At 34.7% G+C, this 23,157-nt stretch overlaps 1 protein-coding gene across 1 annotated transcript in view; it reads left to right on the top strand.

Annotated features, from left to right (window-relative positions):
• The window catches only part of CNTN6 (contactin 6), a 155,622-nt gene that overhangs the window by 89,062 nt on the left and 43,403 nt on the right, over positions 1 to 23,157 (top strand). Inside the window, 1 exon segment of the mRNA XM_055344121.1 lies at positions 18,127 to 18,254. Coding sequence (XP_055200096.1) covers positions 18,127 to 18,254 — 128 coding nt within the window.

Genomic DNA, 23,157 nt, shown 5'->3' with positions numbered 1-23,157 from the left:
GGCAACTGAGGGAATCAATTCTGCATCAGCTAAATTTGATTAATCACTTCTTTTTTTTCCTCATAGAAAGAAAGAAAGAGAATCTGCCACATTTTTCTCTTCCTAGATAAAATAAAATAAAGTAAAACAAAATAAAATAAAATCCAGTTATATATCAAATAGTCACTAATAATGAAAATAACAGGCGTAAGCACTGTCTATATGTCAGGCAGTTTATCAGACATTAAAGTATACCTTTTTTCTTGGGGATACATTTCTGAGGAACACAGTTGTAACATAGTTATATATGGTTGTGTTTCTACCACTTTTACCTTGGTAATCTCAAAGAGGTAGATACCAAGATACTTTGAAATTCACTGAATATCAAATTAAAAGTAGAGGTTCTACCCTTTAGCACTTGGTTTCAGAACGTGATCAGATTTCCCTGATTTGCTGTAAGAGGACTGCTGAACTCTCTAGAACCAATTCTATTACCTCTATCCACTTGCGGTTGGAGAAAAAGAGAGAGAGGACAGAGAGACAGAGAGAGACAGAGACAGAGAGAGAGAGAAGGAGAGAGAGGAAATGCAGAGTTACAAACAGATCTTCTCAAATCCATGAATCTTGTGTGCTTTGTCCTATAATAATGATACTATTAAACTCTGTGTGGCCCTGGGTCCCTTGGCACAACACATGTACCTTTTGGGAACATATGAAACCCTTAGGTAGCATGGAATCTAGTAGTGGTGCTTTTGCCTTTGAGCCCGAAATTAAGCAGGTCCACTTCCATCTGCATGGCACTCCTACACCTTGACACCTCCCTCATAAACACAATAGTCAATTGTGGGAGGTGCTGGGGGAGGAGGAGTTGAAAAATGGCAGTGAATGAGTGGAGAGAGGAAAAAGAGATGAGAGAGGAGATGAAGAGAGGGAAGAATGAAAAAGAGGAACAGGGCGTTCTCGGTGCCAAGAAAGAATTGATGGTTATTTAGCAAGTCATTTGATCTTTCTTCTATTCATGAGTAAAAATGCACCCTTGGGAGGCCTTATTTGAAAGTCCTTAGCCAAGTGACAAGGAAGATGAACAGAATAAACATTAGTTTGTCTTCATTTCACTCTTTGCTAAACTAGCTAGACAAAGTAGTTCCTTTGGTTATATAGCCCATTGCCCAACACTTTGCTACCAATCCATGTTCTCCTTAGAGCCTTTTCACAACTGTTTTACCTTAGCTAGTGGGGATCCATCTGCCTGAACGTAAGGGAGCCAGTTATATGATGTTTCCTTCCTGTTCGACCATTCTCTGTGTATCTTTCAATATCTACTTTTTAAATCACCACTGTTTCTTTTTTCTTTTACTTTTAACCCCCAGTACTTAGCCTTAATAAAACACCCCCTCCACAAATCTCAATTCAGTGCAACTTTAATCAGAACATAGCAACCAGCAAGCAGCCTTCTTTATCTCTTCCTCCTCCTTGCAAAGCTTCCTAATGGAACAAGCAAATAAGCCTAATTTTATTTTGTATCACCAACTACTTAATGTAATAGTGCTTAGTACATCAGGTAGCATGAGTATCAAATAGGCAAATGAACCATATGTTCCCATGTTTAAGGAAGAATGACAGTCTGCATAATGCCAGGCTTATTACAGTCTCCCTTCTGTGCTGCCTCTTTGTAATAAAATTTTAAATTGTTCATACTCAACTCCTGAGAGTCTTGTTAAGGTGAGCCTTTCCAAGGGAATACATGCTGAAGATGTCAAGAGCCATCTGATACTCCTGCCTCTATCACGCAAAGATTTAACAAGCTAAAATCCTGTGTGCCCCTGTCAGTCTTGCCCTCATTTTTCCCTCTTGCCATCCAATTCTGCTTTCTTTATCCCCACTGGCCTCCACTGGTCTGGATCACTGACCCTTTAGCACTATGAGTCCAAAACCACCTGCCTGCCATGGTCAGAAGAAGCTCCGGTTCATTAGAGATGTAAAGCCTGCCTTTAAGCTCAGCCTGCCCAGCTGGGTGTGCATTCTTTTATGCTACTGCCTTGGGTTACACTATTATTGCTGTAGTTCCCTATTCAAAATGTCTTAATGATGGGCAATAACATCCTGTAGCTTTAAACCAAGGGCAAATATGACAAAGCAAAAAAGTGCCACAAATAAATAGCATCTTACATTCTTGCACTTCCTGTATCTTGTAACAGAAAATACTTAAGCTTTGTTTTAGAGTTGCTGTGAATTCATTGTCTCTATCAATAGGCTTCAAACTTAATCATACATAAGAACCTTGTGAAAAATGCAGATCCCAGAGCAATGTCCAAGATTTTCAGTCAGTAGGTAGGAAGCAGGGGCTGAGGAATCTGAGTTTTTATAATAAAGTCCTCTGTTCTCAAGAGAAGCTGAGATGTTTGAATACCCCTTAGAGAAATATTGGTTTGATACAAACATATTACTTGAAAAATAGAAACTTCATGTTATCTCCTTTCCCCCAGAACTTTGATTACTATATTAAAATGCTTGATTCTTTATCTTATTTCACTGCTGAGGAAATAGAAGTCCTCATTTTAGTTACTTTTTAAAAATATTAATACTATTGGCCTTGGAATGATATTTACTTACTTTAGTATTTGCTTCTAATTTCTGAGTGACATTTGTATTTTCCAAAGTTTACATAAATATTCAACAGCAATAACTTTATAGATAGAAAAGGTCAGTTATTAGTGCAATTTATACAAATGACCTTTTGTTCTTAGTTTGACTTTTGAGGGAAGAAATGATTACTTGATTAGCCTAAAGTACAATGCTCCTTAGAAAGAAAATGTTTGCTCTACAGGTTTGTGTTACACCCTTATTTTCTCATAGATGCTGATGGACACACGGAAAATAAACCAATAGAAATAAATACAAAGGATAGAATTGCTATCTTATAGAAACTATGATCCAGTTGAAGAAATAAAAGCCCAACCAACAATGTGAAAAGTGAGTCTTATTAATATCTTCACAATGAAGAGTCAGGCTTGTCAGAGCATTTTTGTAGTCACTGGCTATTGTTTCCCATTTTTTTAAATCTTTTTTTTTCTGCTTTTTTTTTTTCCACAGTAGAACTGTGTTTAGGGGAAGGGGGGTGCTTTTGTTTTTGTTTTGCTTCCAAATAAAATTTATGCTGGAGCCCATTTCATACAAGAGCTAAAACTGAACCAATCTGGCTAATGCCCCAGAGGACAAACCAGAGCCTCTCAATGCCCCGCCCACCCCCAACTCCCCACCTTTCTACCTGCCCTCAGCAGCCACAAGCTGCCTTCCTTCCAGCAGCCTGTGGTGTGCCCTAAGAACGCCCTGTATCTCCTGAGAGCACAGTTAGAGAATTGTTGATTTGGAGTGACAAATCTGATTCTCAAGTGTGACTTGTCAAACTATTCATTTATTTATAAGCATAGTTGCAAACCAATTTGACAGGCCCTGTGAAAAAATTCTGGGTTTATAAATTTGAATGAGCTCCGAGTCTCATGGGGGAAGCAGACAGGTCAACAGCTCCAGTGCAGTGGGGCATGTGTCATCACAGACAGAAGATGGTGAGGACTGACTCGGCTTACAGGAGTTCAGAAAGGCTTCAGCAGTTTGGAGGTAACTGAGCTGGCACTTGAAGGGTAGGTAGGAATTTTTCCTAGTAAACAAAAGTGGAAGAACTGGCTATATATGTGGCTGTCTACTGCATAGTCATTGTCACATATGATGCCAGTTAAAAGGTTTGGATATGCACTTACCTTCCTCAATGCAGTATATTATTCCTCTAAGTACAGACACATCATTTTGTAAGCCATCCAACGGTTGACTCTGACTTCTTAGGGATGCTTGGATACACTTATATGTTATAAGTTATTCACATTTATACATATGTATAAATGTTATACACATTTTTTAATTCTATCTCAGATTTAATCAACCAAGACCATCAGAAATCTGTCCTTCTCATTATTGACCCCAAGTCTCATCAAATAATAATAATATTACTGGTAATAATATCAACTTATAGTATCTGTCATGGATGGGTAGTGTATTAAGATGTTAGATACATCATTTCATTTATTTTTTATAAGATGCCTATTAGGGGGGTATTATTTATTTGTATTTTTTTAATGGTTAAACCTAAGGTTTAGCAAAGTTAAACATCACATCTACCATCACAATGCTAGTGAGTAATAGAAATGCATTCAATTCCAGGAGGCTCTGACTCCAAAGTTCTATAATCCTAAACACCACAGTGTAGGCCTCTAGTTAGTTTTCTGGCATCATACAGCATCTGTCTGTAGAGCTAAAAGCAGGCTGTCATACTATATACATTATTTTTTCATTATTTTTTCCAGTTCAAATTATAATTCTTCCAAAAACAGTGGTATATAGTCAAATTCTATTTTTCCATCAGTAAAAGGTATAGAATAGGTCTATATGTTGTCATAGCACTGATAGGCAGAGTCTTAAATCAGTCCCCTTAGTGGCTTAGCTTCCTACATCTATGATATTCAAATGACTGATTGGATTTTTAACGTAATATGCAGTATAATTTATGGTGACATATGGACATAGAAATGCAAATTCAATAAATAAAGGTAAACTCCATAAGTTCCATGAAGGACTTTATGTAGGTATGAAATTATGTATTATAATTAAGAAGAAGAAATAATTGGAGTTAGCAGACAAGGAGTCACATCCAAGTTGGTATCTCATTCTCAGCCATGTTTGTAAGCTTAGCTCTGTAGACTCTGAAGAATATAATAATTCAGTAGCCAAAAGGGATTCAGAACTGGAAACTCCATTCATATCCACTGCCAAAACCACATTCAAGATGGTAGGGGAAAGATTTCCCAGATACACCGTGTTCTGAAATAACAAAAGGACAAAGCTAGAATGAAAAGGGGCAATAATCATAAATTTCCAGCCCAACTCCCTCACCTGTTTTTCCTTTTTAATGCCTGTGGGAAACCAAGAATTTCAGGGATAAAATTACTGGTTTAAAGTCACAGGGCTGTACTTGAATCTTGTCTATCTATCTCAAAGTATGCTGCAGATACAACTTTACATTTTAGACTTCCCAAGTCTTAAGGAGATCACACAATAGATTCATCATCATAAATGTAATTAAAGTGTAGCCAAAAATCCTGATAATGTTTGAACTTCTCCATTCTTTTCTGCACAGCTCTCCCTCCCATTGTGTTTTCGATTGCTTCTCCTCTAGTTATTTTAGGAGCATACTTCTTTAAAAATGTCTTTTAAGTCCTGTGTTCACAAACTTTCTTGTCCTTTGTCAGCTTTATAATTTCCTATATTTTCTTTTGATTTGCTTGGGTTGTAAGGCATGTTAGCATATGAATCTGTATTAATTCCCTTTTTTGTGTTCTCTGGCATCCCAAAATACTGCAGCAAATGGAGACACTTTTCTTTATCTTTCCTTTCCTTCTACTGAACAGCTAAATACTCCTCTTAGGCCTCTCCACTGGATTAATTTAGCTAAGCTTTCCATCTGATGCTGTTTTGTTAATGTTAAATCACTTTTCCTTAACATTTCATGAGAATCAGCCTAGCAGCACATTCTGGCATGCCATCAGAATTAAGACACATCATGACACCAAATAATTATGTTATTTAGCAACTGCTCTTATCTGCCATCTCCTAATTTGTGTCACAATTCAGTCACCCAGAATCCGTGTTTTTGTTGTGTGTCAGCCACTACAAAGCTGGTGCTTAAATTATTTGGGTATATTAAACAAGGAGTCACATTTTGATGAGTTCTAAGGTCTGAATATCTGATTTGAAGTTTAGGACAGTTGAATGTGGGAACTTAACTTTGAAACATTTGGCTGCTCACACCAATCAATTACATATTAGGCATAAAATACAACTGCTGAAACCAGAAATTAAAAAAAAAATTAGACACTGGCATCAGTGATGTTTTCATTTCCATGAAAATTAAAAAGTGTTTGAGTCCATTTTAATCTCCAGGTAATATTTCTAAACAATCCTTTGCAAGTTAAACCCTTTCAGTTAGTTGTGTAATGACCCCCAAATCATGTTTGATTAATAAGATCTAGGGAGGCATATCTTTAGTTATTTAATGTGTTTAAAATAGATGTTCCTCTTGTTTGTTGAAAGGGGTGTTAAAGGGGGCAACATAAAGGTACCCATGCATGACTTTTCCCTAGGCACCAAGAGAAATGTGCTTTCTGACAAAATGTAGCAAAATCGAATTTATTTGTGCTTCCAACTGGTGATGCCACTTCATGTAGGTTTTCTTTTTCTTTTTTTTTTTTTCCTGCCTTACCTCCCATTGAACATATAAATTTAAATATACTGTGCTTAATGTAACTCAGTTCAGGAGACCAAAGAAATATTTGTCTGGAAATTATTTGTCTGAAGCTAGGACAGAGGCTAAGAAAATACTACAGATATAATTGCTGTGTTTTCTGCGAATCAGTTAATTAGAAACACCCTCTCCGGCCCCAACAGGGTCCACAATAACTTCAAAAGATTTTATGATGGCCTTTGTTAAAACTTTAGTTTTGTGATTGGAATTGTACAAAAGAATGATTAAAGTTTACTCTATATATTCAAGCCTTATCCTTGGTAAGTCTGATTTGAATTTATCTCTCCAGTTCCTGTGCTACTTTATACAGTGTCAGCAAACTAACAAAAAGTCGATTAGCCAAATAACCACTTTGCTTAAACCTATGCCTAGCATTTATTTTAAAGCAAAGAGGTTATCTAAGTGACTTGCTGTTGGTTTGCTGAATTTACTGATAATATTAATAAATATACATGTAGACCTACAAAGAAAAGGCTAAGGATTTCAGAGTAAATGCAATCAGAAAGCATATTTACCAAGTACCTATGAATTATAGATATTCTTAAAGATTACCAAGAAGTCAAGAGTAATAGTTACCATTTTGGGAGCTCTCATTATTCTCTAGGCTTATGCTCAACATCTTTAATACATTTAAAACTTAATTCTAAAACAAATCGATGTTGTTATTATTACCATTATCCCCATTTACATGTGAATTTTACAAGGAAGTCAAGCACAGCCAAAAAGGGGGAGCCAAAACACAAAAAAAAGCAAGCTGACTTTTGAGTCCATTGTCTTAAAACCTCTATATTACTTGCCTCAAAAAACTTAGGCTTACAGTCTATTTAGAGAGTGAAAACTTTTCTAAAAAGAAAATTATGATAAAGGAGCTAAGGCAGTATAGCGAAGCAGATTTAATCTTTTCAATGAATGGTGTTGAAACAACTGAGCAGCCACATTGGGGAAAAAAAATAAATTTTTAAATGAATCTAAACACAGACCTTAACACCCTTCACAAAAATTAATTCAAAGTGAATCATAGACCTAAATGTAGAACACAAAACTATAAAAATCCCAGAAGGTGGGGCACCTGGGTAGCTCAGTGGTTGAGTGTCTGCCTTTGGCTCAGGATGTGATCCCAGGGTCCTGGGTTTGAGTTCCATATCAGGCTCTCCGCAGGGAGTCTGTTTCTGCCTTTGCCTATGTCTCTGCCTCTCTCTGTGTCTCTCATGAATAAATAAATAATTTTTTTTAAAAAAAATCCCAGAAGGGGGATCCCTGGGTGGCGCAGCAGTTTGGCGCTTGCCTTTGGCCCAGGGCGCGATCCTGGAGACCCAGGATCGAATCCCACGTCGGGCTCCCGGTGCATGGAGCCTGCTTCTCCCTCTGCCTGTGTCTCTGCCTCTCTCTCTCTCTGTGACTATCATAAATAAATAAAAATTAAAAAAAAAAAAGAAAAAAAATCCCAGAAGATAAGGAGATAAGAGAAAACCTAAATGACCTTTGATATGGCCATGACTTTCATATACAGCAAAGGCAGATTCATGGAAGAAACACATAATAAGCTGGACTTCATTAAAATTAAAGGGAAAAAAACCCAAAAACCCTGCACTGTAAAAAGCAGTACCAACAGAATGAGAAGTCAAGCCACAGATGAGGAGAAAATATCTGCAAAATATTCTGATAAAGAACTTTTATCTAAAATATGCAAATAGTGATTAAACTCAGGGCTAAAAAAATAACTCCAATAAAAAAATGGGTCAAAGACCTTAAGAGACATTTCACCAAACAAGATATTTAGGTGGTGAACACATATTTGAAGATTCTCCACATATTTCGGCAGGAAAATGCAAATTAGAATGAGATGCTGCTCCATGCCTATTAGAGTGGCTAAAATCTGGAATACTAACACCAAATGTTGGCTAGGATATGGAGCAACAGGAACTCTTATTCATTGCTAATGGGAATGTATGGTATAGCCACTTTAGAGAACAGTTTGGAGGTTTCTTATAATACTGAACATACGTTTTCCATACAATCCAAATATCACACTCATTAATATTTGCCCAAAGGTCTTGAAACTTATCTCCATACAAAAGCCTGCACACTATAATTCATAGTATCTTAATTCATAATTGCAAAATCTTGGATACAAATAAGCTATTCTTCAATAAGTAAATGAATAAAAAAAACTGGGGCAGCCCAGGTGGGTCAGCAGTTTAGCGCTGCCTTCAGCCCAGAGTGTGATCCTGGATACCCGGGATTGAGTCCCATGTCAGGCTCCCTGCATGGAGCCTGCTTCTCCCTCTGCCTGTGTCTCTGCCTCTCTCTCTCTCTGTCTCTCTCTCTTTCTGTCTCTCTCATGAATAAATAAATAAAATCTTAAAAAAAAAAAAAACTGTGGTACATCCAGACAATGGAATATTATTCAGTGCTAAAAAGAAATGAGCTATCAAGCCATGAAAAGAAATGGAAGAATTTTAAATGCATGTTAGTAAGTGAAAAAAGCTTATCTGAAAGGTTATGTACTGTGCGATTGCAATTATATGGCATTCTGCAAAAGGCAAAAGTAGGGAAACAGTAAAAAGATCAGTGGCTGCCAGTGGTTGGGGGAGGGAAGAATAAATAAGCGGAGCACAGAGGAATTTTAGGTCAGTAAAAATACTTTGTATGATACTATAATGATGGATATATATACCATTACATATATTTTTCCAAACCCCAAGAATGTACAACACCAAGAATGAATCTTAAGGTAAACTATGGATTCTGGGCGATTATGATGATTATGATGTGCCAAGATAGATTCCTTGGTTATAACAAGTGTACCACCATTGGGAATGTTGATAATATGAGAAGCTATAAATGTGTGGGGGTATATGGGAAATCTGTACTTTTTTCTTGATTTTACTGCAAACCTAAAACCACTCTAAAAAATCATTTAAAAAAGAGAAAATTCAAAATACAAGGTAGCATAATTATTCAGGTAATGATTTCATAGGAAAAGTACTCACTCAGGATCAGAAAACATACATCCTGGCTATGGCTAAGTAAAGTATTAAACCTCCTTGCATATCAGTTTTTTGATATGGAAAAATTACTAATCTTTAATATTTGGAGAATGAGGAAGAGAAAATACAGTAGCATGGTCAAGAAGTTGCATGTTTTTGCCAGGTTCCCTGGGGAACAGCTAAGGGTGAGGCAGGTACATACGGGCAACAATGCAGGATCATATTTTATTGCACTAGCCACTGACTCACTTTGAGAACAGAAACACACAGCTGGTAGTTTGGCATCAGTCCGACATACGAACTATCTCCAGACAGAAGCTCGGTGGGAACAGTCTTTGGAAGGAAAGAAAAAGGGACTGGTCTGCTGGCTGCCATTTTATGATGGGATTAAATTATTTGAGCCTTTGACAGCCAATGACACTGACAGAACCAGGGACGATGTATAAGGTGTATTTGTAATAGTGGGAATCCAGGGTATGCTTGGGAAGATGGATGGGATTCACATAAGCAGATTAGAGGGCAAATCCTGTACTACGTACTTGGGGAAGAGCCTTTTTCCGGGTTTCATCTGGTAAGTCTGTGAAGGATATACTCTTAAAAAAAGATTAGCAAATTATGCACATTTGTTTTCTCTTTGGGACAACTCTCTTCTGAAAAGAATATCTATGCTCTGTCCTGAATGGCAGACAAGTAAAAGAGACAACATATTTAACAATTTCTTCCATAAATTTTCTTGAATGTCCTGGTAAATGTTTTCTCTCATTTAGAACTGGCTGAAGATTCTAAGTGTATTGTGTTTTACTGAGAATGATCTACATCTTTTAGTAGAGAGGCTAAATTTTATTTTCTGTCACTCATTCAATCATGTCTCAAGATAGCACTTCTTTTTATTCTATTTTCATCTCTTTCTCTTCTTTGTGTATGTGTGTGTGTGCGTGTGTGATCTCATTCTTGTTTTTGTTGTTAATGCTCTGATGGTCTTATAAAGAATGATAAAATAGGGTTGCATTAATCCATTGATTAAATCTTTATATTTTCCTTGGCCTGAGGTGTGAGCTATTTTCTGTGTATAATTACCATTAGAGCCATTTAAAGTTATTGACTTAAAAAGATGGAAAAGAGAACCTTTAATTTAAATGAGCTAGCTTTGATATTTACTTGTTTGTTGATCATGTCAGTCATATTTTGTAGTTTGTTAAAACAAGGAATTATTAAGAGATAGTTTACTAAATGACAGTGAAATTGGCGTATATCACACCTTAGCTATGATAATCAGGTGCTAAAATTATTAAAATGTAATATCAATATTTGATCTAAAATGGAATCCAGTGGGACATTTTACCTAAAACCTAAATTGTGTAGAGTCAGAATTTATACACACTTTACTACTTCATATCTAACTCATTTTAATCCAATCTATTTTGCATTTTCTAGATATCAGTAAAATTAGACCATCAATTAAAATTTCATGGTCTACAGTATTATCTTTAGACAGAACTGGAAGCAATACTCCAGTTAATAATCTAACTATAAAAATAGCAGTATTGCTCTAGTTTCAGCAATAAGAAATTATAATTGCCCAATGCCCTAATTTCTTTTAGTTTAAGAAATTTAGCTATTGGTAACCTGCATCCTCAAACTTCGTGATGGACTATCGTTGATACCAAATAAACAAAAAAAGAGTCTTCATTACTTCTGATTCATGTGGGATCTAGGTATACAGATTTGTTTTCTGTATGTAGGTTAACCAAAGATTGGATATATAGATTCACCGAAGTCATAAGTAAATGAGAATGCTAATCTCTTTTATATTTAGGAGATTTATAATAAACAGGTTATCACATGCCACCCAGCTAGCAAGGATAAAAACATTCCACATTAGTCTTTCTGTAGTTCCTCAGAATGACATAAAATTTGACATGTTTCAGGTAAAAGAGTCCTATGAGTTCATTTGATTTGTAATCCATCTTCCTGGTATTTCATTCACAGTAACACATCAGGTAAAGGCAAAGGATCTGAAATCAGGTAAATGGGTACACTATTACTTTTGTTTCCTGTTTATGCCATGAACATTCCCGATAGGAAGACTGAAATGGATGTTCAATTACTTCACATAGCGTTCCTTCAATTTATCAGTTAACCTTAAAATGCTTACATATGTTGGTGGCTGCTATCCACGTTTTGTTTTCTAATACCACCATAAAATCTACCAATGTCACCTGTCAGAACAGCTTGTACTTCTGAATTTCTACCTTTTTTATGCCCAGAATGCAATTAGAGGAATAATATAGTATATCACAAATGCCAACTATTAATTTTTCAAATGTTGTGTGGTCATGATACATCTACACATGTAAATGTCTTCAAATTCTAATTTTTACAGAACATTTTAAATGCAAATGCCTCAATTTGTGATTTAATCACCTAAATAGAGTACTAATCTTTGGTAATTTGGGGGAATTTTTTTTTTATTTGATAGTGAGAACAGCTGAAATATTCTAATTAAGTGAATATTTGAGAATAGAGACTTGGGAGGAAGGGCGTTTATCACTTAACTATGAATCGATTATATTGGAAGTGCTAAGGAGGAAATATGCATTCAGTGTAAGTTGAGTTTTAGGACCCAGTGACACCAAACCCAACACAGTCCAGGAACCGATAACCATGTTAGTTAAAACCTCAAAATGTACCACCGAATCCAATCAGACAAAAGAGTTTTAAGATATCAGGCATGAGTAGGAACCAAAATGAGAATCAAAAATCCAAGTCTGAATCATGGAGGAGAGCAAAGGCCAAAGACTAGTAGTATCATTGAAGAGTAAGCATGAGAATAACAGCTGGCATTTAATTAATTCAATTATCATAGCAACCCTATTTCCCTTCCCAAAATAAAAATGAGAACATTGTGGCTCAGGAAGAGCAACTTGACAAGTACACAGACAGGAGGTTGCATGAATTCAACCGAGGGTCTTGGGCAGCAAAACTTACTGCTGGGAACAGTCTTCCTGGCATTCGGCTCCTTTCAAAAAACCTGGCATGTACCTCTCGGGTCTCTTTGTTCAAAATGAAGTGTGACAAAAGTTCATGGAGTTACAGAAGTGCCTATATTCCTTGGCAGAATGAGAAACTGGTTCATTAAAAACCTACCTATTGACTGCTAAGTAGCAGTCAGGCATAGTGCTAAGCTAAGCATTTTAAATAGTTTATATCATTCACTCCTCATTACTCTTTGACACAGGCAATATCAGTATCCACATGGTATCAATGAGAAGCTGAGGACTTGGAAAGTTGAGTAACTTGGCCCAGTGGTTACAAATATTTAATGTTAGGGCTAAGAGTCAGTAGCAGGCAAAGCAGTATTAGTATTGCCATTGTTATCGCCTAATGTTTGTGGTCAGACTCTCACATAGTAGGGAATATCAGACTTGCCTTTAAGATTTCGCAAAAGTTGAGAACCCTGAGAAAATGTGCATGTGGACTCTCTGACAGTGAGAGTAAGAATCTTCAATATTAAAGATTATTCTGTACAAAGATATACACATATATAAAGTAAGTAAACCGCTCAAATTTGTGTTCTTAGTAACTATCCTATTCGTAAACTATGCTTTGGAAACTTGAAGTGAAAGAGCACTTGCTCAAATAGTTGCTTCCTGGTTCATAGAGAATGACAGGTTGGAATCTTGGCCCTATACTACCTAGTGAGTAATGTGAGTGAAATAGTGCTTTTTTCCTTGTCTCAGTTTCCCCATCAGGAAAGCTGGGCATTATAACAATAGTGAGCTTAAAGGTTTAAATTAAGTATTCAGTGAGTTGACATTTATTATACAATTAGTAGAGAGCCTGCGTAGAGTTGACTTGTAACAATAACCTCCTTGGACTTTGATCACCGAGTTTAATCATAGAAAAGTGTGTTCTTGGGACACGTGGGTGGCTCGGTGGTTGGGTGCCTGCCTTCGGTTCAGGTCTGATCCCAGAATGCGGGATCGAGTCCCGCATTGGGCTTCCTGCGGGGAGCCTTCTTCTGCCTCTGCCTGTGTCTCTGCCTCTCTCTCTCTCAGTCTGTGTCTCATGAATAAATAAATAAATCTTTCCAAAAAAGAAAAGTGTGTTCTTGGTAATTAACACCCTATTTCTCATCTTTCTATTACAACGTCTAATATTGTGCTTGAATTCGGTAGATATTAGTATTTGCTGAGAAAGTTTAGAAGGAAGAAAGTCTTAGCATTGCTCCTTTTCCATTTATATATTTAAATTGCTATTAATTTTTGTCCCTTTACCTGTTTCACCCAACACCCCCCTGCCCTCCCACCACATGCCTCCCCTCTGGTGACCACCAGTTTGTTCTCTGTATTTAAGACTCTTTTTTTGTTTGTCTCTTTCTTTGTTTGTTTTGTTTCTTGCATTCCACATATGAGTGAAATCATATGGTATTTGTCTTTCTCTGTGTAGGTCACTTAGTATTATACCGTATAGGTACACTCCTGTTGTTGCAAATGGCAAGATCTTTTTTTTTTCCACTAAGTAATATTCCTTTGCATATGTACCACATCTTCTTGATCCATTCTTCCATGGATAGACAGTTGGGTTGCTTCCCTACCTTGGCTATAGGAAGTAATGCTACAGTAAATATAAGGCTACATATATCTTTTTGCATTTGTGTTTTTGTTTTCTTTGGGTAAATACCTAGTGGTAGCATTACTGGATCATATGGCAATTCTATTTTTGATTTTTTGAGGGATTCCATACTGTTTTCCACAGTGGCTGCACCAGTTTGCATTCTCAACAATACTGTACAAGGGTTCCTTTTTCTCCACATCCTCACCAACACTTGTCATTTCTTGCCTTTTTTGTTTTAGCCATTCTGAGTGTGAGGTAATATTTCATTGAGGTTTTGATTTTCATTTCCCTAATGATTAGTAATGTTATTATGTTATTATGTTTCTGTTGGCTGTTTGTATGTCCTTTTTGGAAAAATGTCTATTCATGTCCTCTGTCCACTTTTAAATAGGATTATTTGGAGTTTTTGGTTTTGATTTATATAAGTTCTTATATATGTTGGATATTAACCACTTATTGGATTATTTCCTTTACAAGTATCTTCTCACATTTAGCAGGTTGACTTGTCATTTTGTTGGTGGTTTCCTTTGCTGTGCAAAAGCTTTTTATTTTGGTATGGTCAGTAGTCTAATTTTACTTTTGTTTCCTTTGCCAGAGGATACAAAGGGAAAAAAATGTTTCTATGGCTGATGTCATAGAAATTATTGCATATATTTTCTTCTAGGAGTTTTATAGTTTCAAGTCTCACATTTAGGTGTTTAATCCATTTTGAGTTTATTTTTGTGTACAGTGTACGAAAGTGGTCAAGTTTCATTCTTTTTCATGTAGCTGTCCAGTTTTCCCAGCACCATTTGTGGAAGAGACTGTCTTTTCCTCACTGCATATTCTTGCCTCCTTTGTCATGGACTAATTGACTATATAATCAAGGGTTTATTCCTGGGCTTTCTATTCTGTTTGTAAATTGCTATTGAATTTTTAGAAGACATACTACTTTAAATGATGCTCACATATTTTCATTTAGGCTTTTATTGTCTATTAGCATTGTAACCTCTGCACTAAGTCCTAATATAAATATAAATATATATGGTATGTAATCCATTACTTGATTGCCTATGCTTTCCTCTCTGTAGCTATATTCTCTTAGCTAATTATTCACAAAAATCTTTATTTTTATCACTAGGATGTTTTCTCAAATTTTTTGATAGTCAAGCTTATCTATACTTGTGGCTGTGTCTTGTTTTAAATACCAAAGAAGCTTATATGAAATCAAGATAAAGTATTTTAATATATTTTATTAATGTGTCCTTTCTATTACTCCAGATACATTTTAAACTATCTTTTAGAATATTCCAAAAGAAGAATTTAAAAAATCAGTCTTTATATTTATCTATGAATATTACCAAAATGATGAGTTAAAATGTTCCAGCTAATTTTTATAGGTGCATTCTTCCCTCCCTGAAAATGTCAACTGTTTAGTACAGTTTAATTTTAGTTATTTGGTCTTTCTTTCTTTCTTTTTTCTTTCTCTCTCTCTTTCTCTCTCTCTTTCTTTCTTTCTTTCTTTCTTTCTTTCTTTCTTTCTTTCATTTTAATTACTTCTGCTAAGCCATATTTTAGTACATGACAGAACTGGGAATTCTCAGGGCTTTTTTTCTTTACTATTTTTCATTTAATTATTCTACATAAAATTAGGTCTATGATTATGTGGTTTCATTCCATCTATGTTATCATAGATTAAGTTTTCTTACTATATTTTACCATCTCTTATTAAATAAAAAAATTAAATGATAAGTTGAAATATTCATACTCTTTATCATGTTATGTTTCTATTAATAGTTAAATTTCTGGTTTTCTACATCCTAAGTTGCTATGGAGAGTTACTTTTTATAATCTGTTTTTAATAAGTGATAAATAAGTTTGGTTACTGATTTGGTTATTTTCATAAAGTATTTAAATCTAACCTTTTTTATATTTTATATATTTTTGCATACTGGTCTTATGAGAACAGTGTGGATTCTTGCTTAGAGATAAAGATAAGCTTACAGACTAAAGTTTAACTTATAATTAACTGATCGATGCTTCACAAACCTTATTGTGCATGCCAATCACTGGATATGTTGTTAAAATGCAAAGTTTGATACAGTAGGTTTGGGATGAGACCACATTTTGAGAAGTAAACACAGATGACTATTCTAAGGGCATCTAATGATGATTCAACAGGAACTTCTTAAACATCATAATTAACATGAAGAATTAATCTACTGCAAGTAACTTTGGATGTTATAGAAAGAGGATGAGTGCTGGAGATAACCAGAAACAACTTTCAATTTATTCTCTAATATTTACTAGCTATTTACTCTTGGACAGATTATAATTTTTCTCGGTCTGCTTTCTCAGTATTTCAGTCTTAGGCACTTGAGAAGTAACGGTTGACTGATTAAGATTTCAACAGAAATAATAAATTTCAATGATGACAATTTCAATTCAATTTAACAAACATTATTTAACCATGAGCCTGAAAAAGGTAGTAATAAACCACTCTTTACATGAATTGTTCTTTTCTGAAAGCTAAGTGAAAAATTGTATGACATATAAACATTGGCATTGCCAGCTGGGAAATTTGTCTGATGGCCTTTAGATACCAGCAGATATATATTTTATATCATTTAAATGGTTTTATTGGCCAAAATTTCTATGTTGCTGAAAATTTCTGGGTTTTCCTTAATTCTAGAGATAAGTGATGCACCCAATTGCTTCTCACATTGATCTCTTCTAATTAAATCAGTTACAGAATAATGTTTGGCCTGGAGTTTGCTGCGTATTAGAATAGCTTTACTATTACAGTGTCATTAATGGTATGATTCAACTGTTAATGTAAATTGAGATCAAGAAATCTAGACATTTCAGAAAATAAATGCGATATCAAATGTCTGCTGCTGGGGAGTACTCCAAGATAATGACTTAAACAAAAATCTGATTATATGCCATGGAATATTCTAAACCCAAATGTGGCCCCAGCTACTCACTTGATGAGAGAATGTGGAACACATCACTAATAATAAACCCAACATCAGGAGCTGGCTTCAGATAAATTGTAGTTGGCTGATATTCCCTAGGTTTCAAATTGGGTAATTAATTATATTAGCTACATTTTGTGTGATACACATATTAGGCACAATGATATGTTTGCAATGAAACAAATACTGTTTGGTATTGTTAATGGATATGACATGCATGGCAGTTGTTATTATGTCTTTCTTTCTTTTAAAATTACTGTTGTGACAAATTAGTTTTCATCACTTATTTTTGCACAACACAACCCTGACTACCTACTAGTATTTTAAAAGCATGTTTTTAAAAATTTGCTAATTATATTTATAAGACATAAAATTTGGCACATGCTTTAAGTTTCCCCCCTTTTTTTTTTGTCTCTTTATTAAAACATTTGATGGTGATTTTGTCAAGAAGCCAATCTTGGGGTTTCCCTGATTACAATAGTGGTCTAGTATTTGCTTTTGATTATTTCTGAGTTTCAGAGAAAACTTAAGAATCATTTTATGAAAGATTAGAACTTCTTACGCAGCTATCCCTTTATTATGTGCTATGTGATTACATGTATTGTAGGACTGTTTAATTCAGTCTGATTCATGAAGGCTTCATTCTTTCTATACTCTAACCCTATTTTTTATGTGATAGGCCACATAACTGGATAAGCCTGGGCCCTTTGGCTATGAAACCATGTAGATGGTTCCTTCAATTCACTAGCTCTGGCAAATACTGTTATTGAGAACCCTGTTGTTTGGTGGTTGAAAGTGCTAAATAAGAGCAGTTTATAAAGCTACAACTAAACAATGTAAAAACTAGCTTGCATTTCAATAATGCCAAGTTCAATTTTCACTAGAGAATTGACTTTTCAAAATGCATAGTGAGTAGTTGCATTTATTATTAACCAAGCAAATGGGCATTGTAGCATCAAGCATCCATTTTATTTTTAATGGGCATAAAAATCAACAATGATAATTCAAGTAATAGTATGATAATGATCAGTACTGTGTCAGAATAAAAGCAAATATCGTTTGTTCTACTATGAGGATTCAGAGATTGCTCACAATCAAGAATAGAATAAAAGGAAAGGAATATGCTCATGGTTTTAGTAATGTTTTAAAATGAAAATATAAAATGAAAATAAATGGTTAAGGCTTAGTTTTGAGAGCCTTACTATTGTTAATTATGTTATTTTCCTTTTAGAGTGTTTCTCTCAGAGGATGGCAGCCTCAAGATATATAACGTTACTAGGTCAGATGCCGGATCATATACTTGCATAGCTACAAATCAGTTTGGCGTTGCAAAGAACACTGGCAGCCTAGTCGTAAAAGGTATTTTATTATCTTCATTTGTGCTTGATGAACATTAGAGATATGTATGCATATCACAACATCTATCATAGTGTCAAACCTGTACCATATTGTATATGTGAAATATTTGGTTTCACAATTTATTTAAGAGTTGTGTTCCCATATTCATTAATAGTATGTTTACTTTGCCAGTGGGATACCACGGCAGATGTGAATACTTTGGCAGTTGAAACGCTGTCAGTGGGTAATTAAACAGAATTAAAACTGGCACCTAAAACATTTGAATTTTCACAAATGCCTTAGTGTTGGAGGCTTATGGACATTTTGATAAAGTCAGTTGATAATATTTTTCTTTGTTAAATTTCCTTCAGAGACTCTCATTTTGTATGAAATTTTTACCTGGATATAAGGTTGCCAAGAACATAACCAGTTCATTTATTTATATAACCCTAGGTGCATAGCTAGTGAAATGCAGGCCCTCTTGAATACAGTCTAATGAGTAGTTTGTTTCAAAGAGAAAAAAAAATGTGTGTCCGTATAAGTCATTATTATATTCCCAACATAATAAACCTATAAGCTCACATAATTTGTGATGATAAAGCTGCATACTCTATTCTTCAGACTTTCAAGCTTCTATCAATCCAAATGTACCTCCATATATCACCAAGGGACATAATTAGTATTCAAGTATCTACTCCTCATCTTTGCTACTTTACTTTGTTGAATCTCAGCTCATAAAACTAGTATGTTTACTGGAAGCCATGTCACTTTTATCATTTCATTGCCTCCTGGATGATTAAAATGACTGTCTTGAGAAGGTGGTTTGAGCAGCTAATTAAGCTCAAATAATTAAATTCAGCAATTGGTGCTTTATCATCATTTCTATTAAAAATAAATATATTAAATAAAAAGTAGTTAGTGACTACACTTCAATTATCCTTTAAAATGTCTCAAGGAAAAAAAAAATACCTACCTTTATCCCCGGAAGATATTTCTGCCAACATTGTCTTAAGCATATTACATTATGCCTGCTGACAATTGTCTGAAACACTCAGGGGAAATGTGATTGATGTAACTTGTGTCAAAATCTAACCAGTGTGACACATTTTGAAAAACTTTACTTCCTTGAGATTGTATTGTCATCAGATTTTTAAGACAGAGATGGACTTAATATTTCAAGGAATGTGCTATGTAGCCATATCTAATGATAGGATATCTCTCCAGCAAATGTTTTGTACTATCCATATACTGAAAAGCTTGAATGCCTTTAAAAAAAATAATATGTCCATTAAGGAGGAAAAAAATTTCTTACCTCATTTCAAATTAAGAAGGTGTGGGTGGTATGCACTCATTTTAAAATATGAAGAAGGTTAAAACATGGTGGAAGACTGTATCACAGTTAATTTTTTCAAGAATGGAGAAATCCAGAGAGAATTAAAACATAAAATGTAAAGGATAGAAAGTATCACTAGTAGAAATGTAGTTTCCCAATGAAAGTTCCTATAGAATGCTGGTGATCCATGAGATGGACCAATGGTTTTACAGCTAAAATACGGTGATGGGAACCTTTCATCCTAGAGATTGGATTTGGGGGGAGGAAGTTATTGGATATATTGGATTCAGTGAATAGTTTCTCTTTCTCAAATGTCTCAAACATATGGCATCATGATGCTGTCCTTTAGCAAACAATGGGTGAAAAGTAAAAGGAGACTCAAATGAATATGAATAACTCTGGAGCAGCTGGACTGTGCTTAATTCTCAAGGTAGCAGTTGGATATTTCAGATAAGTAACATAGCTATGTTTTTTGTAGATAGGTTCCCAGTTCTTAGGATAGAAACAAGTTTATCCGTAATTTGAGATAGTCCATAAAACACACCATAATCCCCAGGTACTCAGTACTCTTTCTACAAGGGAGAAAATGACGAAATAAGATTGCTCAGTTTGAAACAAGATAAAACAAGGCAAAACACAAAACCGTAGTTTTGTTTATTTCTAGTGTTCTTTGCTGGGGCTATTGGAACAAAATTATCCCAATCTGTACTCCTGGTCACCTTAATCTTTTCCACTCTTCCTTCCTCGGTAGGATTTTTCATTTTCTTACATACTGTATAATTCAGTTATTTGTCATGTCTATGGTTTTGTCTCCAGCTTGCCCTTCTTCTAGAAAGAAGCATAAAGAAGGCAGGAATGTCACAAATCCTAGAACAGTCCTGGGAACTGTATATGTTTGATAATTAATTATTGATTAAATGAAACTATTTTATTCTACCTCCTTAGTTCTTAGCAAATTTCTGTTCTGACTTTTTTGCTCTAAAATATGAAGGTTTTTTTATTTCTCAGGGGTGAAGCTTAGGATACTTTTTAATAAAGAGGATCAAAGGAAAATAATGAACTTCTAAAATGCTTTCACTTTCCCTATTTTAGGGTTTGTAGTTATGTGTTTCTAATACATAGAGAACTCCTTATTCTGCAAGGGGGAAACAAATGTGAAGCTACATGAAAATCCTACAGACTTCATGGAGAGAACTCACTGTTCCAGTATTTTCAGCACAGAGAAGAGAATCATTTACATATGCAAAAAGGGCATATATCAATATGCATGAATATCAAGTAATTCTCACTCATTTATATCTAATAATGAGAAGGAAATTGTGTTCATTATTTTTGATCTTCATGAAATACCCACATTCCATTTTAAGGGGGATTTATTTGCTTCTTTGTCATTGTCAAGAACCACATATAAAGAAACACATACATAGTAACACAAAACACATACATTTAAAAATAACTACATAAACACAAAATGTATAAAGTACAAATAAAAGTGTCTTTAGAAACTTCATTTTTTATTAATCTGTATTGTATGATTTTTATTAAACTATGAAAATACTATGCAAATACAGGTCTAAGATAAGTCTGTCATAGCATATCCTTTTAACTGGACTTCTAATTCTCTTTCAAGTAGTTACATTAAAGGTATTACTGACAAAGAATTATTATTTTACCACCCACAAGTTTATAGGTTTAATTTGAAGCTTTAATCTGAGAAAGAATTACAATAATATGCATTGATTCAACCATTTTCCTGACTCTTAAGAGTGTAGTCATCTGGTTGTTTAAGATGATCTAACGTGTGTGCGCGCGCGCGTGTGTGTGTGTGTGTGTAATTTCTTGTCTAGAATGTTCATCTGAGTGTCACTACAGAGTCAAATATAATTTTGTTTCTCACACCAAAATCAGCATATGGTGACCTTACTGGTAATAGGGTGGTAAGGAGCAAATGAGAAATTTCAGTAAAGCTGATAAAATAATCCTCTCTTTGAATATACTGATGAGCCTCAGTCATGCAAGAAATGTTGTTGTTAGATAACATGTAAAAAGATAATAGTTACAAGAGTAAGATATTTTCCAGCTTAGTTTTTAGCTGATATGGCTTATCTGTGTTAAGGGGATTCTGAAGTTATCTGCACTGTATGTCAGAGATTTCTATTTCACTCATGCAGCAGGATAAAGCCATTTTCCATTCAAACATTGGGAGTGCAATTAGCACCAGCATTGCCAGAGCCTCAGAAGATGCCCATTGTAATCTGAGGACATGTTCCATAGGCACAAACAGGAAATCAAAAAGAGAAAGAGTTTAGGTGTTTTTATTTTGGAGGATTTGCATAGAATTACAGTGTGTACACACATTTAAGAGGTATATGAAAATCACATAAAAGGGGAGATTATTTGATCTGGCATTTGAAAAATTATTAAAAGGCAGAATAACAGCAGACTATAAAAATGATCTTGTTTGCAGGCAACATTTGTTTTTGTTTCCCCACTGGAGAAGTTTTGGATGTTCAATTATAGGCCTCATTGCTTCAGCATTATTTTCAACTGAAATGTCGGAACTTGGAAAAGCATATCTAATGTGCAAATTAAGTTTATTGCTGCTCATTTAGTTGTTTATTCTTTGTGATAGAAGTCTTTATTATACCAGCATAGAGAGTGGCTATCCATTTTCTCCAGCAGAATGATGGTGTGCACCATTATGGTTCTATATTTACTAAGAGAAATACCAAGATAGGTAGATAATTGGAGGCTTTGTGGCTTCAAAAGGGACTTTAAGGGATTTGAGGTGTTGAGCCCAGCTTTATTGAGAAGCTCAGCTTTATTGAGTAAACCAAAAGTACAATTTCACAGAAATGACAAGGCACATTGGAATACATGGGTCATATTTTAGTGGCTGAAAACACCACTGAAAACACCGAGAAGTCTCCCGGCACTGCTAATATTTTCTTCAGAATGTTTAATTATGCACTTCAGTTTTCCACAAAGAATGATTTAAAGCATTTTTATAAAAAGAAAACTTTGATTTAAAAATTATTAGTGGAAGCATTATTCAGGTGGAAAAATACATAGTGAATTTATATACTGGCTAGGAATTTTCTTTCCCCCACCAATATTGAAAATCATGCTGAGTGAAATCTTGACACTTGAGTTCCATAATCCCTTCAAGTAAAAATGTAAAAAAAAAAAAAAAGAAAAGAAAAAAGAATAAACAACCCCCCAAAAAAATTTATTTAAGCAAAAACAACATTGATGTTATTTTGATCTGTAACAATTTAATTCACTGTCTTTTAGAAATGTAGCACATATCACTCCGATAAAATTTCCAGGTAGGCTGAACAGCTGCTTTTTAAAAATATGTGTTTCATAATATACAATGGAAAGGACAGATATTAATGAATTTCAAGTCTGCACCTTTTGTTTGTTTTTTTTTACTATCCCAGACATTTTTTGCTGAATAAATTCAGCCCAAATTGGTTAAGCTTTGTTTAGTTTTGTTTATTCTTTTTTTTTTTTAGATTTTATTTATTATTTATTCATGATAGACTTAGAGAGAGAGAGAGAGAGAGAGAGAGAGAGGCAGAGACACAG

The sequence above is a fragment of the Nyctereutes procyonoides genome, unplaced genomic scaffold (genome assembly GCF_905146905.1).
Source record: "Nyctereutes procyonoides isolate TBG_1078 unplaced genomic scaffold, NYPRO_anot_genome, whole genome shotgun sequence".
Lineage (NCBI taxonomy): Eukaryota > Metazoa > Chordata > Mammalia > Carnivora > Canidae > Nyctereutes > Nyctereutes procyonoides.
This window is presented reverse-complemented; position numbering and strand designations above follow the sequence as displayed.